This window comes from Camelus ferus, chromosome 12, assembly GCF_009834535.1.
Source record: "Camelus ferus isolate YT-003-E chromosome 12, BCGSAC_Cfer_1.0, whole genome shotgun sequence".
Classification (NCBI taxonomy): Eukaryota; Metazoa; Chordata; class Mammalia; order Artiodactyla; family Camelidae; genus Camelus; species Camelus ferus.
In genome coordinates this window covers 14,691,149-14,708,507 of record NC_045707.1, presented here as the reverse complement: position 1 = coordinate 14,708,507, position 17,359 = coordinate 14,691,149, and the positions used below count along the sequence as shown (strand labels likewise).

At 43.7% G+C, this 17,359-nt stretch overlaps 2 protein-coding genes across 3 annotated transcripts; one reads left to right on the top strand and one right to left on the bottom strand.

Annotated features, from left to right (window-relative positions):
• Window positions 1-740: 740 nt before the first annotated feature.
• FKBP11 (FKBP prolyl isomerase 11) lies at window positions 741-4,002 on the top strand. 2 transcript variants are annotated; one of them, XM_032492732.1, is made up of 6 exons: window positions 753-1,006; window positions 1,188-1,253; window positions 1,643-1,730; window positions 2,009-2,042; window positions 2,411-2,481; window positions 3,757-4,002. In XM_032492732.1, the coding sequence occupies exons 1-6, from the start codon at window positions 881-883 to the stop codon at window positions 3,972-3,974; spliced, it is 603 nt and encodes a 200-aa protein (XP_032348623.1). In that variant the 5' UTR covers window positions 753-880; the 3' UTR covers window positions 3,975-4,002. The 2 variants fall into 2 exon arrangements, with proteins under 2 accessions (XP_032348624.1, XP_032348623.1); XM_032492733.1 differs by lacking the exon at window positions 1,188-1,253 and having other exon boundaries at window positions 741-1,006.
• Window positions 4,003-4,360: 358 nt separating this feature from the next.
• On the bottom strand, window positions 4,361-11,819 carry CCDC65 (coiled-coil domain containing 65). Its single transcript, XM_006177677.2, has 8 exons — window positions 11,491-11,819; window positions 10,741-10,908; window positions 7,524-7,693; window positions 6,835-6,973; window positions 5,806-6,003; window positions 5,400-5,618; window positions 4,873-5,025; window positions 4,361-4,760 (listed from the first exon to the last, which is right to left on the bottom strand). Exons 1-8 carry the CDS (start codon window positions 11,620-11,622, stop codon window positions 4,443-4,445), a joined length of 1,497 nt encoding a protein of 498 aa, XP_006177739.2. The 5' UTR covers window positions 11,623-11,819; the 3' UTR covers window positions 4,361-4,442.
• Between the last annotated feature and the right edge of the window lie 5,540 nt (window positions 11,820-17,359).

Genomic DNA, 17,359 nt, shown 5'->3' with positions numbered 1-17,359 from the left:
AGGGCTTAAATCATGCACAACGGGACTGGCAGGGTCACCTGAAATAATTTTAAAACCCTTTTAAAAGCTGAAATCCTTGCACAAATGTAAAAGGGTTGTATGTAGCTGTCCTTTTGACAAGTTTGTTGATGAAAGGAAAAAGCAAATGGTAATGTCAGAGGAAGAGATCAGAGATTCACCCATCCTTATAGTAAAATAGCTCCTTGCTCTTTTCAATCACCCTTCTGAAGGACAGGGCGATGGGACAGCTCCCTGCCTCCTTTTGGGTATATGACCTCCGGAAGTTCGAGCCGAAGGGCTGGATGTGGGAGAGGGATGCCACCTTCGACAACGGCTGGGGTCGGGTGCGCCTGCCAGACACTGCCAGGATAGGTGTGAGGAGACACATCTTTAAGAGGAAACAGAGCAAACGTTTACTCTGGACTCGGATAGTCCTGGGTTTGAATCCTGTCTCTGTCACCAGAGATGACCTTTCGCAGCTACTTAACCTGAAAACCTAGTTCCTCATCTGTAAATTGGAAACAATTTTGCCTACATTTTAAGGTGGTTTTGAGGATTACAGACAAGTGTCTGAAACACAATAGGTAATCATAAGTGGGTGCTACTAATGTGACCCAGCCCCTTGCTATGGGACCGAACGGATAACGGACAGCTTAGAATCTGTAACCTCCCGATCTTAGAGGGAAGGGAGAGCTCCCGCGGCCTCCTCCCTCCAGGAGGTGGGGACAAGGTGGAGGAAGGGCTGCAGGAGGAGGAGCTGGCGCGTCGCGACCCGCCCCGTCCCGTCCAGTCTGGCCTGGGCGCCGAAGGAACTGCTGTCCTAGCCGCTGCCACCCAACAGCCTGTCCTGGGTGCCCTGATCCCTGCCCCGCATCCAGTCATGACCCTGCGCCCCTCACTTCTCCAGCTCCGTCTGCTGCTGCTGCTGCTCGGTGGGGCAGCATGCCGGGCTGAGGCCGGGTTCGAAACCGAAAGTCCTGTCCGGACCCTCCAAGTGGAGACCCTGGTGAGGAGGAGATAGACCAGGGTGCCCCGGAGGTCGGGCCTTATGGTGGGAATACTGGGGTCTGAACGAACCTAGGAGCGGGGAGGAGAGGAAGTGCGGGGACTGAATCGGGGGTCCCGAGTCCGGGGGCAAGGACGGGATCTTTGGAGGAGCCTCCGTGACTCCTGTAGTGCGATCGTAGGTGGAGCCCCCCGAACCCTGTGCTGAGCCTGCTGCCTTTGGAGACACGCTTCACATACACTACACGGTGAGGGCCTGGGGGACCGAGGCGGGGCCTGGGGGGAGGGGGCGTCACCCTGCTGAAACACGTCAGCTTTGGCATGGACACGTGGCAAGTGGTTCGGGAGTAACAACTCCCGCTCTGGGGTCGCCCAGCACGTGGCGGGGGGAGGGGCGCCCCTCTTCCCTCCCTGCTTTTTCTGCCAGTTCCTCCCCGGCACTGGCACCGAGAAGTGAAGGGTGGAGAGATATCCGCGAAGTGCCAGCCCTTATGGAGCTTCCTGTTCCTCTCTGCCCCAAGGGGAATGCTAAACTGCAGCTGCCCGGGGGTTGCCGCAGCCTGAGGCCCAGGTGTTTGCGCGCCCTGCTGGGAGGGAGAGGTACTAGGTGTGCGCTCTGGATGCTCTCTCCCTGCAGGGCAGCTTGGTAGACGGCCGCATCATTGACACTTCTCTGACCAGAGACCCTCTGGTTATAGAACTTGGCCAAAAGCAGGTGATACCAGGTATGTGAACTGTACCTCCCATTCCACTTCTTTCCAACCTAAGCCCTTTCTTAGTAACCCTTAAACTACTTTGGCTGGAATAAGACCCCAGGGCTCCACCAGCCACCTCCTGAGGTTCACGCCCCATTTCTAGGACTCCTTTTGCCCCATACCACACTGGAAACCAGAGATTTGAGAAGTGGGGAGCTCATTTGAGGGTCAAAGGGGAGTCTTCGATCCTCTCCTGGGATTTGGGGAATGGAGGTAGTTTCCTGTTGAGTTGTGTCTTCTTCTTCAAGGTCTGGAGCAGAGCCTTCTGGACATGTGTGTGGGGTGAGTATCTGCACAGGGGTGGGCTTAGGTACCCCCTCTGCATGGGTGGAGGCTATCTCTGCTATCCTTGGTCCTAGAGGAGGCAGGAGCATTTGCCCTGGCTTCACACTGGGCAGGTCAGGTCAGGTCACTGGGTACTGAGGCTCTGGATAAAGCCTCAGGCTTTCTGGCTGTGGGTTTTGTTGGAGGAGTTGAGGCATGTCAGAGGATGGACACTGTTTCTGGTCAACCTATTTGCTGCTCAGGTGGGAAGGCTCACATTTTGGGTGTGACTATCCAGAGGGTTTTGCTGGTGGGGCTTCAGATGGACTGAGGTGGCTGGCCTCCTTGGTCTCACCTTTGGCTATGACTCACATTCCTTCCCGCAGAGAGAAGCGAAGGGTAATCATTCCTTCTGACTTGGCCTATGGAAAACGGGGATTTCCGCCGTCTATCCCAGGTAAACTGACTAGGCATCTCCCTGAGGCATTCAAAATACCCTGTCCCTAAGAGCTATGAGGAGCCACATACTCTGGAGCTTGCGAAGGTCTAAACCCAGTTTGCTGAAAGCTTCAGGAGTGGCTGAGGCCTCCTTCTGCAGGGCCACATTTTTCCTTCTCAGATCACCAGCAGGGACTAGAGACATGTCTGTTACAGCAACCTGGCTTGCCCTCTGGCAGCCAGCAACTTTTAGGGAGGAGACACCTGCTTGAGACACATGGGTCTGCTGCCTGTGCCACCTCTCCAAGAACTCTAGACTTCCATCTTTTTCCTACAACTCCAAACTCATTTATGCAGCTGGCATGGCTTCTCACCACTTCACAACTATTCCTCTCAGCATCCACTAGGGACAAGACAGAAAAAGTGATCACCATCAAGAAATTCAAAACAAAATAAAACAAAAAACAACTTGTTTTAAACCAAGCCTGCCCCATAGCTTTAAAAGCCTTCACAGGTCACTGCTGATACCTATTCCTGAAGGCCTGAGGTTGGACAGATTTCCCAAGATGCATATCACTTGCTTTTGGCTATAAGAAATGTTCTATTGCTAAAATGAATTACACCTCAGAGTACTGGGATAAAAGTTCTTATCCTAGTTCTGGCTTAGAGGGAGATCCAGAAAGAAGGGCCAGGAGGGCTAAAGAAAAATTCTTTTACCCAAAGCTCTGTTACCTCATTTCCAGTGCTGCTTCTATTTGCATTTCTCCCCCAACTCACTCCTGTTCATTCCTCTACTTCTTCTTAAACCACATCCTCCTTCCTCTCTAGCCCTTATGTTGAAACAACTATATTTTTCTAACAGTCATGTTGAGTGTGCTCATTGGTTGGTGAAATTTTTAAAAGTCTAGTTTAAATCCAATTAATTTCAGCCCCACAAAGATTCTATCCACGTGGCTGTTTGGGAATGGAATACAGTTAGTACAGAGGTTCTCTAACGTATAAATGGAGAACAGCCTGTACTTTTCAGACCCACCGAAAGTTCTTCTGCCCTGTCAGAAACCTGCCACTGAACATAGGGCACAACTTGTATGTTTTGGGTAAACGTGACTATCACTAGAGAGCCTCATAACCCTCCTCTGCCCTCTGCCTTTAAGAGAATTCAGTCCCACATTTAAATCTTGCCAGCTTCGTAGTTGTTGCTGTGGTGTGGTCTGCCCTCCTTGTTTTCATTCAGATTCTGAGTCCTGGATAAAATGTACAGAGATTCTAACCCTCACCTCCTCTCTGCCTCCAGCGGATGCAGTGCTGCATTTTGACGTGGAGCTGATTGCACTGATCCGAGCCAACTACTGGCAAAAGCTGGTGAAGGGCATTTTGCCTCTGGTAGGCATGGCCATGGTGCCTGCCCTTCTGGGCCTCATTGGGTATCACCTATACAGAAAGGCCAGCACACCTAAAGTTTCCAAAAAGAAGCTCAAGGAAGAGAAACGAAACAAGAGCAAAAAGAAATAATAAATAATAATAATTTTTAAAAACCTTCTCTGCATTCTTCACCGGATACTTTTCGATCTGTGTAAGTGGGAATGAGGTAAAGGGCTGGGGAAAAAGGCATTCTGAGTTGGGTCTTGCCTGGCATGGGTGTGGTTAGAGGCTTTGGATCACTTCTCCTGGCCTCTTCCGGTCCTAACTCACCCCTAGGACCATAGGATCTCTAGGTCCTGAAGGTATGGGTTTTGGCTCCCATGGTGTCCTGACTCTGAGGAGCAATAAATCCATCAATGAGAAGTAAGTCTCCTGGTAGTTGCCTAGCTATTCTCTCTACTCCCTAACGCCGCTGTATTCCTAGCATCTTCCAAGAAGACTATTCTATCCAGTACAGCAAAGATAGAAGAAGCTCATAAACTCCATGGAGTCTTTTAATAGCAAAATTCTCAGGTCTCTCAAAACACTCTCTGGGAGTTGAAAAGAAATTTTCTTGTATCACAGGATGTGGGAGATCACATGGGCTGCTTCAATGATGTTGTAAGTGGTTGGAGGTTTTTTGTCACCTGGCTGGGCTGCAGGCGTGGACAAGGGCTGGGGTAGGTTGCTGCGATGATTGATGATGAAGAGTGGGTTGAGCTGGCTCAGCACTTCATCACTCACTGAGATGCCATCCAAGTACTGCCTGAGCATCTCCCGCAGCTTCTCATTGATTTCTAACAACTGGGCACGTCTGTGTTGGAGGCTCAGTTGCTCTAATTTCACTTTGTTGTACCTTTTCCAGAAATTCTCCATCCCTGTGTAGTCCATTATCACCTGGGAGTTGAATTAAAGGGAGAAGGTGTGTGGTAGGACCCTTGGCAAGTGCAGCCCAATGCTCTGTCATCCCCGGCCCTGGGCGACGGCCCCGGGGCCCTAGGAACTTTACCTTTGCCAGCTCGTCATTAAACTCCTTTGGGTTAATTTCCTCTATCTCCTCCTGCTCCTCGTGAGTCAATTCTGATGAATAAAAAGGCAGCACTTTTTCTTCCTCTGTTTCAAATTTCCTACATATTTCAGCCAGTTTAAGGATCTTTTCACCCTATTGGAAGCAAGAAGAGACCTTTTATTAGGAAAGGGGGTGGGGAGGGGAAATAGTTGAGTTGGTTCTCCTGCTTCAATCCAGGGAAGCTACCTATCCAAATGGAAGTCAAAAGTAATAAACACATCTAACCCAAGAGTGCTTACTATGTGCCAAGCACAACTGCAAGTATCATATATTCTTCTAAAATTCATTCATTATTAACTCATTTAATTTAAAATGTGAGAGGGAGGGAACATGGAAAACAAAAGATATTCCAAGTGTCCACTCGGGTAGGAAGCAGGAGGAAGCCCTCCACCTCTCCCAAACTCCTTTCACTTCGCAGGGAGCCAGTTTCCTTGGTTTTGTTCTGACTGCCCTCTCCCCTTTGTTACCTTGTCAACAGCCATTCTCAGGGCCTTGAGGGTGGCGTTACTTTCCAGGGTGAGTCTGACTAAGTTCTCTTGTGATATTCTCCGGGCCTGAGTCCTTTGGGCCTTAAGTTTTCGCAGTTGTACAAGGACCAGCTCCTTGTCATTACGAATGTCCTGGTTCTGTTCTTCACTCTCCCGGCTGTGTACCATGATCTTGCCTTTCAAAATAATTATGGAATCCTAAAGGAACAGAGCAGATTAGAGGAAACACTTGACTAGGTGAGGGTCTTCGGTGAGACTGGCTGGGGACTGAAATCAGAGCATACCATCTTTCCCCAACCAGTGACAAGGCCCAGTGGAAACTGGGGAAAGAAGAGCAGGGGATAACGAAGCAGTTACAGCAGTGACTCAGGTTGGCTGCACTAACCTGTAGTCTCTGTATTTTTTTCATCTGTGCTTCAATCTCTTTGGAGCTCTTCTCGTCCTTCACTTTTAGAGTCTCGAAGGCAATCTTTCGATCTTCTGTGGCATCAGTGTAATTCTTGAGTGCATCCTGGAACCTTCTCCACAGATCTTCAACTATATTCTCCAGTTGCAGTCTTAGAAAGTGCTTCTCTTCTAAGTTCTAGGAAGTGGCCCCAATAGAGCCAGTGCTTGGAATTACCCTATTAGCACCCTTTTACTTCTACCAGCAACCTCCCCCTCTTGAGCTGTTTGTAGCACAGCATGGTACAGAGGTCGCCAGTGAAAATGCCTACAAAGACCAGGCAGATGATATAAATAAGCGCTGTGGGCTACATGGGGCCTGTGGCAAACCAGAGAGGAAATGTTCCAATGGTGGTGGGGGGTGGGGGCACAGCTGCTCAGCTCCACACAAATGTCCCCATTTGGAAATATGGCCCAGGGTTACCAGATCTTTAAATTTGTCAAGGGAAGCTGAATTTTTGGATTTTTATGTGAAATCTCCCAATTTTTAAATGTAGGAAGCTTATTAAAATTTTTTATAAAACACTGTGGGGCAAAATAACCCCCCCCACTCCCCAAAACCAGAGCTTCAGGTTGGCTAAGTCTGCACCCTCCAGGATAGTGGAAAGCTCTTGGGGACCCCGGGCAGGAGACCTGGCCTCTCCTGGCTCTACCACAAACCAGTAGCATGACTTTGGCAGGTCATTTCACTTCTTTGGGCCTTACTTTCTTTAGTTACAAACCACAGGGGTGAGGCCATATGATCTCCTTGGTGCGTTTTAGCTCTTAAATGCATTTCCTAGACATTTCAAAGTGGTCCTCCCTCCCCGCCAATTTTCACAAAATTACAAAAAGCAGTAGGGGTACGTATATTGGCAGCAGGCATTTTATTGACTACGTTGGTTAAAGGGATCTCTTCTAGCTCTACCAGCCTTGAGCACGTTTCTCTCACTTCTCTCCCAGTTCCTGCCTAACTGCTCTCCCTTGGTACCTTGTTTTTGAGATCATCCCACATGCTCTGGAACTCCAGCTTGCTTTCATACTCAGAATCTATATAGTTCTGTTCCATGGCCATGAAAACATCTTGTAGGTAGTGAATCTCTTTTTCATGTTGGTCAATAATTGTCTTCCTATAGGAGACAAGACACTGTCCTTGCTCTGAGGGATAAAGCATATGAACCAATAATGACAACTCAAAGCAGTATGTAATAAAACTATATGAATGGTATAAACTCTTAGGTCTGATGACAAACAGAGGGAGGGTGAGTTCTATTCTTTTTTTTAGGGCCAGAAAGAATGAATAAGATTATTTTGATTTCTGAATAGGTAATACATTCATATGGTACAAAAAAAAAAAGCAGAAAAGCTACAGTGAAAAGTCCCCTGAGTAGTAGATGGGTAGGATTTTGATAGTTGAAAATGGGGTGGGGAGGGGATAGCTCAGTGATGGAGTGCATGCTTAACATGCATGAGGTCCTGGGTTCAATCCCCAGTATCTCTGTTAAAAAAATTAAAATATAAATAAATAAACCTAATTACCTACCGCCCCCAAAATGTTTGTAAAAAAGAAAAGAAAAAAAAAAAGAAAGAAAGTGGGTGGCTGCTTTCAGGCAGCACCTTGACGCAGGCTCTGGATACTCCTGTATACTCAATCCCCCATCTCCTCTTGGGCCCCCACACCTTTCTGTCTCAAACTCCTTGGTGAGGGCCTCCAGCTCCATGTTGTAACTCTCCTCTAGGAGGCTGAGCCGGCATCTCTGCAGAGCCAGGAGCTGGTCGACGTTGTGCAGGTGGCTGCGCAGGGCGTGGGCATACTGCTCCTCCGCTTCTGACAGGTCCTTCGCTAAAGACTGTATAGAAAGCACAGAGTTACCATTTTGGCTGAATGACATCTGCGTGAGGAAATAAAAATGTACTCAGCTGGCTAGCTGGGTGGCATGAAGGGCATCCCCTTCCCCCAACTCCGTTCCTAGTGCCAATTCTTTGGCTCTGGGAGTACTGGTTCTCCCACTTTTGAATGTGGGAAGCCAGTGTCTGTAGGGGCCATGTGAAAGCACTGCAGTTAACAGCCCAGCTGAATTCCCAGCTGACAGCCAGACTCAACTGCCAGTCAGCGTAAGACACCCAGCTCAGTCAAGCCTTCAGATGACTGCAGCCCCAACCGACATCTGACTGAAAACCATGCGAGATGCCAGGCAAGAACCTCCCTGGTAAGCTAAGTCAACCTACAGTTCACAGAGAGTTAAATAAGATGTTGTTTCAAATCACTAATTTTGGAATGGTTTGTTACGTGGCAGTAGATAACGGGCACAAAAAAGGGACAGTGTGAGCATCAATAAGGCTAAGAACTGCAGTGGACTGAAAAAATGTCAACCTGTTTGATTATGAGCGTATCAGGATGCTTTAGAAAAATCAGTTACCATTAGAGGATGGCAGACAACCAATTTTTTTTAACTGGTTTATAAAGGGAAGAGAAAGAGTCAAGCATTTCTTATATAAACTATACCTCTGGGTCACTGAATTATAAATGATAGGAAGTATCTTTTTACAGAAGTATTGAAACTAATAAATGAAAAATGAATGATGCTATTAGCAAATCAGCACTTTGCAATCTCCAGTGAATTGGATAATCGTCAGCTGCTAACATCACAAATGTACCTTCTACTGGAAGAACACAACACCTGTGAGTTTCTAGATGGAATTACCAGACACAGGAAATACTGAAGACAAATTAACATGTTGAACTAAAATACAGAATACTATGCAGTTGTAAAACAAAAAATGTGAAGCTCTTTATGGGCTAATGTGGAATAATCCCCAGGATATATTATAAAGTGAAAAAGGCAAGGGGTAGAACAGTATGTAATACTACCATTTGTGTAAAACAAAGGTTTACTCATGAAACTAAAATTATTGGGAGGCGCATAGGGTGGCTGAAAGGCACCAGTGAAAGGGAACTTTTCTCTATATAACTTTTTTAATCTTTTGAATTTTGAATAATGTGAATGAATTACCTATTAAAAAGAGTAAAACAAATTAAAATTAATGAGTAAAACAAAAAAGTATTCACAAGAGAGCAGGGGGAGGGTATAGCTCAGTGGTTAGAGTACATGCTTAGCATGCACAAAGTCCTGGGTTCAATCCCCAGTACCTCCACCAGAATAGCTAAATAAATAAATAAACCTAATTATCCACCCCCCAGAAAAAAAAACAAAACAAAAAAAGCATTTACTGAATGCCCACATGATCCACTCACCATAAACTACCCCAGAACTAGCTTTTACCTTGTGTATTTATTATGAAAAGGATTTATGAAATAGGTGCTGATAATGGAAGACTGTTCACTCACTCAACAGATGTTTACTAAACGTGCTATGTACCAGCACCATGCTGGGTGCTGAGGATTCAGAGATGGAAAGATGTTCTCACTGCCCCCCAAAGAAGCTTGAAGTCTTGCAGTAGGAAAAGTTATATAAACAGAAAATTACAGTATCACATGCAAAATGCTATGAGGTGGATGATTTCCCAGTGATAATGGGATATAAAGGGCTGAATGCCTACATCTGACTAAGAGCAGTAGGGAAGGCTTCACAGGAGAGACGTCATTTGTATCACTCTTAAAGGAAGAGTGAGAGTGTTCCTGGAAGAGTGGGGAGATGGGGAAAAGAGAATTCCAGATAGAGGGACGAGCATGTGCAAAGGTACAGGAAGGAAAGAAGGCTGGCTATGCGAAAGGTACAGGCAGAGGCAAGATCATGAAGGGCTCTGATGTTCTTTCCATGGGGTTTGGATCTTTTGCTGTAGAAGAGGGGAGCCACTAAGGAGATTTAAGTAGTGGAGTAACAGGATCAGAGTTTTGTTTTAGAAAAACAATCCTGGTGGCTGTGTAGACAATCATCCAGAGGCAGTTGAGCACAAAGGCTGGAAGATAAGAGACTATTGCAGTAGTCCACGTGGGAGATAATGCCCAGGTCTCAACTACAGCAGGACAGTAGGGAAGAGCAGGGTGTGACTTTGAAAAATACTTAAGGAGAAGATTTATACAAGACTTAGTAACAGAAGTCAGGGATGGAGGCAGAAGCTAGGATGATTCCCAGATTCCTGGATTGGGTGATTCGGTGAATGGCGCCTGGGTGATTCGGTGAATGGCGCCAGCTACCCGAATAGAGTATAAGGAAGACCAGATTGTGGTGGATGGCGAATGGGGCTGGCTAGGGAAGGGGGAGCTCATGAATTCAGTTGTGAGGACAATGCAACAGCCAGGAACAGATATCTAGGGATCCTGAATATAGGGATTTGGAACTCAAGAGAAAAACCCCTTAGAAAAAAAAGATGGTATGGACTCAACTCAAGAACCTCCCAAGAGTGTAAGGATGGCTAATTGAATTGCCCAGAGAGCCAGAACTCTTACCAATGGAGATCTTCTCAACCTCATCCAGGGCCACGGAAGTTGAATTAAAGAGGCCAAACAGAATTTGGCTGAATAAAGCGCTGGAGTGCGAATCAAAATTGTGCTTTCATCACAGCCCTCTCACTGACTTGCTGTGTGACCTTGGGCAGGCTGGTTCCTCTTTCTGGAACTGAGTGTTCTCTCATTAAAATGAAGGTGTAGGACTAAGTTCAGGGCCTTGGGTGATGTCTACTGTGCCTTACAACTCTAATATTGTTCTGTACTGGTTTGAGGCAGTAGATGACCAAGGAGAATGGCTCCTCTAAGGGAGGGAGAGGGATGACAGCCCAATAATCTATTTTTCATTTCAGTGAAATCACCAATAGCCTGGCTTAATCACAGGCTGTGTCTTGTTAGGGCTCGATTAATTAATTCACTCAGCCCATTTTGTTAAGAGAAGAGATCAAAGCAGCCAAATTCAAGTGTTCCCTTGGGAAGAGCACTTGCCTTGATGACACTGTCCTTGCAGTCCACCACTCGTTCAAATGTTTGGCTGAGGATCTCAATATCTTTATGAAGCTCTCTGGTCTTGACTTCCCGAAGGACCATTCTCCACTGCGTGTTAATCTTATTAAGGTTCAGAGCACTATTGTGCTCCTCCTTGGCCAGCTTGTCCTGTGCGAAGGAATAAATATACCCCCGCCGGGAGGTCAGGGTTAAAAGCCCTGATACGGTACAACAAACAAGATCACACTTAATTTGTCAACTGACACTCTGCCTTTTGTCTTTTCTGAGGGACCAAAGCTCCTGGTGGCTAACATTCAGGAGTTCCTGTTCTCATTTTGGGAGGGTCTGAAGTAAGACAGAACAGCCCAATGGCATTTTAAGAAGGGTAAAGGTGAATTTCCTTCTGAGTGGAGGCAACAGAGCAGGATATTGTTTGTAAGGACCCATCTCCAGGGAGAATGTCAGAATTTCAGAGAGCTCAGACAGCTGACAGCACCCACTGTCCCAGTTCTGGGGCCAAGTTGTGATTGCCAAGCTCTAGACCACCTCCCTCCCTCCATACTTCACAGAGAAATGCCTCTTCCCCCAAACAACATTGCCTGAAATCTAAGTATATCTGGGTCTTAAGACTTCCAGAGGAGGGGAGGCCAGCATAAAAATGAGGCCAACACAACGACAGGGTCAAGGCAAAAGGGGCCAGTGCAGGGAGTGGGTAGGGTTTGGGCAGGGAGTTATGCAAAAATCCATCACCTTCAAGAACTGGTTCAGGAGCCTCTCTTTTTTCTTGGCCATCTCCTCCTCTGCCAGCAACTTCTGCTGAAACAGCAGCAGCTGTTCCTCATCGGACAGGGGCATCTTGGCCTTTTTCCCTTTCTTAGACATGGCTGTGTAGGGGACTGGATCTCGGCGAGGATCCTCGGCCTGCCAGGGCCAGTGCTAGAGGCGGTAGGAGGAAAATGTCTCTAGAAAGGAGCCTTCTGGAACTACCCCTGGAGGGTGATGGACCCTTGTATCCCAGTCCTCAGGCAGGAGGGAGCGTGCAATAGCGGTGAGGCGGGTCTACCAAAGCAAAAGGCGCATCTCCGTCTCCTAGCAACGGGAATCTCACAAAGATGCCACTGTTGGAACTACGAGGAGAGGCCCTGGCTTGGAGCGCCCTCTGCCGGCTGGAGGACTGCAATCTGTTTTTGAGAGAGGGTCGTTTTCCCTCAAAATCTCTAGCCTCCTCACTGAACATTTTGAAAAGCTTTTTTGGATTGTTTTTCATAGAATGGCCATATTTAAAAATATAGGTAATAAGAAATTTTGGAGAGATATGGAGAAACAGGAACACTTATACGTTGGTGGTGAGAATTAAAAATGATACAGCCACTTTGGAAAACAGTTTGGCAGTTTCTTAAAATGTTAAATATAAATTTACCAAGTGATCCAGCAATTTCACTTTTAGATGTCAATCTAAGAGAAATGAGAGCGTATCCAAGGGCTCGCACAAGAATGTTTTTAGCAGCATTACTCATAATAGCCCAATTGGAAACAAGAAGTTTATCCAACAAGTGAATGGTAGACAAAATATGCTCTTTCCATACAGCGGAATACTATTTAACAGTAGAAAGGAACAGATTATGCATGCATGCTACAACGTGAATAAAATGCAAAAACTTGTTCAAAGAAGCCAGATATAAGAGACCACATATTGTAAGGTTCCATTTGCATGAAATATCCAGAAAAGGCAAAGGTAAAGATGGAAAGTAAGCTACAAATTACTTGAGGTGGGGAGGGGAGATTAATATTAAATGCACATGAGAGATCATATTGGGTTGATGAAAATGTTCTAAACTGATTTATGTTAGACAACTTGATGAATAGAATAAAAGGGCTGAGTAAGAGGAAACTCCTCCTGCCTGCCTGACTGCTTGAGTTGAGACAATGGTTTTTTCTGGTCTTTGGACTCAGACCAAACATCAGATGGATGGAGATTTTATATATATATATATATATATATATATATATATATATATATATATATATATATATATATAGTATATAATATATATTATATATATATGTTCTGTTTCTCTGGAGAACTCCAACACAGGCATTATATCTCACATTTAAAACAACTTTATTGAGGCATATTTTGCATATCATAATTCACCCTTTTCAAGTGTATAATTCAATGATTTTTTTTTTTGCCTGAGGACTATTGATGCATTTGCTTAAGCAGAACAAAGGAGTACACAATAAGCATGAAACAAAGAGAGATATTCCCACACAAGGTGATAAGCCCAGCGCAGGCTGTATGGGCTCTTTACTTCTTGGTAAGAAAGTGTTCCAGGCCCAAGGTCCATTCTTATGGGGCTGAATGGGGGTTGAAAGATTGAGAACATGAGACTGCCTTTCCTAGCAAAAGGTGATCCAGATCCCTGTGAACTGAATGATGACATAAAACTAAACAGTTGATACACTACTGAGACAGAACCAGGAAGGTGTATTGCTGGCTTCGCCAGCTGAAAGCAAACTGCTTTTGGTAAGGATGGAGAAAGACACTTGCCAGCTCACTAGCTACATACGAAGCACCAAGGAATGTGTTGATCTGGTCAAGCAATGAAACCACATCTGGCAATTGGAGTCACTACCTGGTTAAACTTACAATAATCTGCTCTCATTCTCCAAGATCCATCTGTCTTCAGCACAGGCCAAATAGGTGAGTTGAATGGTGATGTGGTAGAAACCACGACTCCTGCACCTTTCAAGAACTTGATGATACTAATCTGTATAATCTCTCCAGGAATTCGGTATTTCTCTTGGTTTACAATTTTCCTAGGTAGAGGCAGTAGGCAGTTCTAGTGGCTTCCACTTGGTCTTTCCCACCATAATAGCCCTCAACCCACAGGTCAGGGAACCCATGTGGGTATTCTGGCATCTGCTGAGTGTATTCCAATTATGCATTGCAGAATTGGGAAAACAACCATAGCATGGGTTCAGGGATTCACTGGCCCAGGGTGAGATAGACCTAACTGATCATCTTATGATCTCTAGAAGCCCCTACTGTGACTAGTGGACCACAGTGAAAATTTAGGTCTCCTGGGTTTAGTGTCATTTCATAGCCAGTGTCCTGTAGTCCCTGAAAAGTTTGACTATTTCCTTTTCCCCAATGCACAGTGACTCTGGTAAAAGGCCATAGGTCCTTTTGGGGAAGGCTAGGAGAAAGATGAACAGTCCAAATTTTTGGCAGTGTACTGAGGTCCTTCCTCAAGAAGACCCAAACTCTTCTTCATTCAAAGGGCTCTGGGTCTGTTAAGTGGCTCAACTCTAGGAACTGACTGAGGGGCTATGACTCTCTGCTTTTATGATTCAAGTTAGAATTTTGATCACCTGACCTAGACCTTTTCTGCTTATACAGATCAAGTAAGAATTTAGTAGGCTTCCTATCTAGTTCACTTCTAGGAACACCATGATCGACATCAATCTATGTAATGGGTCTTTGTCAGTCAGACGTCTGATTTCTGCTTTGAATATGCTCTCCATTATGGTAGCCACTCCCACCCGGCCTTTGGTGGTTGAGTGCTGCCACTTGACCCCTGCAGCCCTAGGACCTAATTTCTCCCTTGCATGTATTTTTCCCAATTCAGTGGCTTACCTTTTCACCAAAAAAAAAAAAAAAAAAAAATCATAATATTCTTCCTTTCCCTTTTCATCTTTTTAATGTTTTGCTTGTTTTTAATCAACAGAATATTTTAAAAATGTAACATAGTCAAATATATCATTCTTTTCCTTTAGGCTTGCTGTTTCTGTTTTGCATACTGTTTAAGAAGTCATTCCCTATCCTAAGGTCATGCAGATAGGTTCCTATCTTATTTTCTAAAGGCTTTATTGTTCTACCTTTTACATTTATACCTATAATTCACCTGGAGTTGATTTTTATCTATTGTGATTTTACATATACCTTGGAGACATTTCCTCACTGCTCTGCACATCCCCTTTGTCATAAATCAAGTGTCCATATATGTGTGGGTTTCTGTTTTGGTTCCTTATTCTATTCCATTGGCCTCTTTCTATATCCTGTAGCAATGCCATACTGTCCTAATTATTATAGCTTTATTATAAGTCTTGATATTTGCTGGACCAAGAACTCACATATTATTCTTCTTGAAGAGTCTTGGTTATTCCTGACCCTTTGAGTTTCTGTATAAATTTATAAATCAGCTTGTCGGTTTCCATTAAAAAAACCCTGTTAGGACTTTTTTTTTCCTTGTTAGGATTTTATGGGGCAAATCTCTAGATAAGTTTGGGGAGAAGTGCCGTCTTTACGGTATTGGGACATGATATATCCCTCTATTTTGGTCTTCTTTAATTTCTCTTAATATTGTCATATAATTTCCCTATTAGAGGTCCTGAATATATTTCATTAGAATTATTTTTAGATATTTGATTTTTTAAATTCAAATGTAAATGGTACCTTTTAAAACTTACTTTTTTTGTTTGTTGCTGATATATTGATTTACATGAAATATTGATTTTTGAAGATTGATCTTATATTCGGCAATATTGCTAAACTCATTTCTTAACTCATAATTTATGTGTAGATTTCTCAGGATTTTCTATCTCACAATTGTATCATCCGTAAATACTGACAAATTTATTCCTTCTTTTTCTCAAATTGTTTATTCCTTTTTCTTGCTTTCATGCACATTACATTATTCTAGTTCAAAATTTCAGAATAATGTTAAACAATACTGAATAGAAAAATGGTAGGATACCATATGATCCAGCAATCCCACTCCTGGGCATATATCTGGAGGAAAATATAATTTGAAAAGACACATGCACCACAATGTTCACAGCAGAACTATTTACAATAGCCAAGACATGGAAACAACCTAAATGTCCATTGACAGCTGACTGGATAAAGAAAATGTGGTATATATACAAGGAATACTACTCAGCCATAAAAAATAAAATAATGCCCTTTGCAGCAATATGCATGGACCTGGAGATCGTCATTCTAAATGAAGTAAGTCAGAAAGAGAAAGAAAAATACCATATGATATCACTTATATCTAAAAAAAAAGGTCACAAATGAACTTATCTACAAAACAGAAACAGACTTACAGACATGGAGAATAAATTTATGGTTACCACGGGGCAAAGGGCATAGGAAGGGATAAACTGAGAATTCAAAATTTGCACCTTCTGGGAAGTGATGGAAATGTTAGCTATCTTTTTTTTTTTTTTGAAATGTTAGCTATCTTGATTGTGATGGTGGTTTCATTGGTGTATACATCTATCAAAATTCATCAAATTGTACATCTGAAACATGTGTAGTTTACTGTACAAGAATCATACCACAATAAAGGTGTAAAATTTTTTTTTTAATTAAAAAAACGATAGGGGACATTTTTTTTGGATCTCAAAGGGAAAGCTTTCAACATTTCACCACTAAGTATGATATTTGCTTCTAGGGATTTCAAAGTTATTCTTTATCAAATTAAGAAAGTTTTCATTTATTCCTTAGTTAATTAGGTTTGATTGTTTTAAGTCATAAATGGATGTTGAATTTTACCAAACACTTTCCTGCGTTTATCGCTCTGCACTGCCCCCTTTGTCATAAATCAAGTGTCCATGTATGTGGACAAAACCATTCAATTTTTCTCGTATGTTGAGTTCATATAGTAAATTACATTGATTTTCAAATGTTAAAATTCCTTGCCATTTTTGGAATAAGGTGAACATAGTCATAATATATTATCCTTTTTATATACAGCTTAATGTTACTTGTTTCTATCTTGCTTAGAAATTTGCATTTGTGATCATGACTTTAATTTCCCTTTTTTATAATGTTTTTATAAGGTTTGGTGTCAAGGTTATGCTTGCCTAATAGAATGAATTGGGAAGAGTTTTTCTTTCTATTATTTAGAAGAATTTTTGTCTAGCTGGCTTTATTTCATCCTTAAATGTTTGGTAGAATTCACTGGTGCCATATCTGAGCCTAGCATTTGATTTGTGGGACTTTTTAAAATGAGAACTTTATTGAGATATAATTCACATACCATACATTCATCCACTTAAAATGTACAGTTCAATGGTGTTTAGTACATTCACAGAGTTGTGCAACCATCACCACAATCAATTTTAGAATACTTCCGCCACTCCAAAAAGAAACCCCAAACCGTTAGCAGTCCCTCCCTTTTTGTGGCAATGTTTTAAATTATAGACTCAGTTAAGAGTTTTCTAGGGGGAGAGGGTATATAGCTCAGTGGTAGAAGTGCATGCCTAGCATGCATGAGGTCCTGGGTTCACTTCCCAGCACCTCCATTAAAGAAATAAATAAATAAACCTAATCAAAAAAAGTTTTCTGCTTCCTTCATGGTCAAACCCAATGCCCACACTTCAGGATTAGCTTTTCTCAGAGACTCCAGCTCCAGGATCAATGTCAGCAAACAACAAGGCACTGATTGTCTGTGGCACTGTGCAGGGATACAGAAAGGAGATGAGTGAAGAGGGCAATGAACCCAGGCTCTACATAACTCTGTTTTAGCACGAGGTTAGAGCTGAGACTTTGAGCAAGTTTACATTCTGAATCTGCATCTTTGTCTACCAAGTAGGGAGCATAATCTCT

Bases quoted from the DNA above. Each gene is read 5' to 3' on its own strand.
- FKBP11 (XM_032492732.1), top strand. From the start codon at position 881: ATGACCCTGCGCCCCTCACTTCTCCAGCTCCGTCTGCTGCTGCTGCTG. The intron at 2,043-2,410 runs GTGAGTATCTGC...TCCTTCCCGCAG, and splicing joins CTTCTGGACATGTGTGTGGG to AGAGAAGCGAAGGGTAATCA. The intron at 2,482-3,756 runs GTAAACTGACTA...CTCTGCCTCCAG, and splicing joins ATTTCCGCCGTCTATCCCAG to CGGATGCAGTGCTGCATTTT.
- CCDC65 (XM_006177677.2), bottom strand. From the start codon at position 11,622: ATGTCTAAGAAAGGGAAAAAGGCCAAGATGCCCCTGTCCGATGAGGAA. The intron at 6,004-6,834 runs GTACCAAGGGAG...GCCACTTCCTAG, and splicing joins GGGATGATCTCAAAAACAAG to AACTTAGAAGAGAAGCACTT. The intron at 5,619-5,805 runs GTTAGTGCAGCC...CTGTTCCTTTAG, and splicing joins AAAAAATACAGAGACTACAG to GATTCCATAATTATTTTGAA.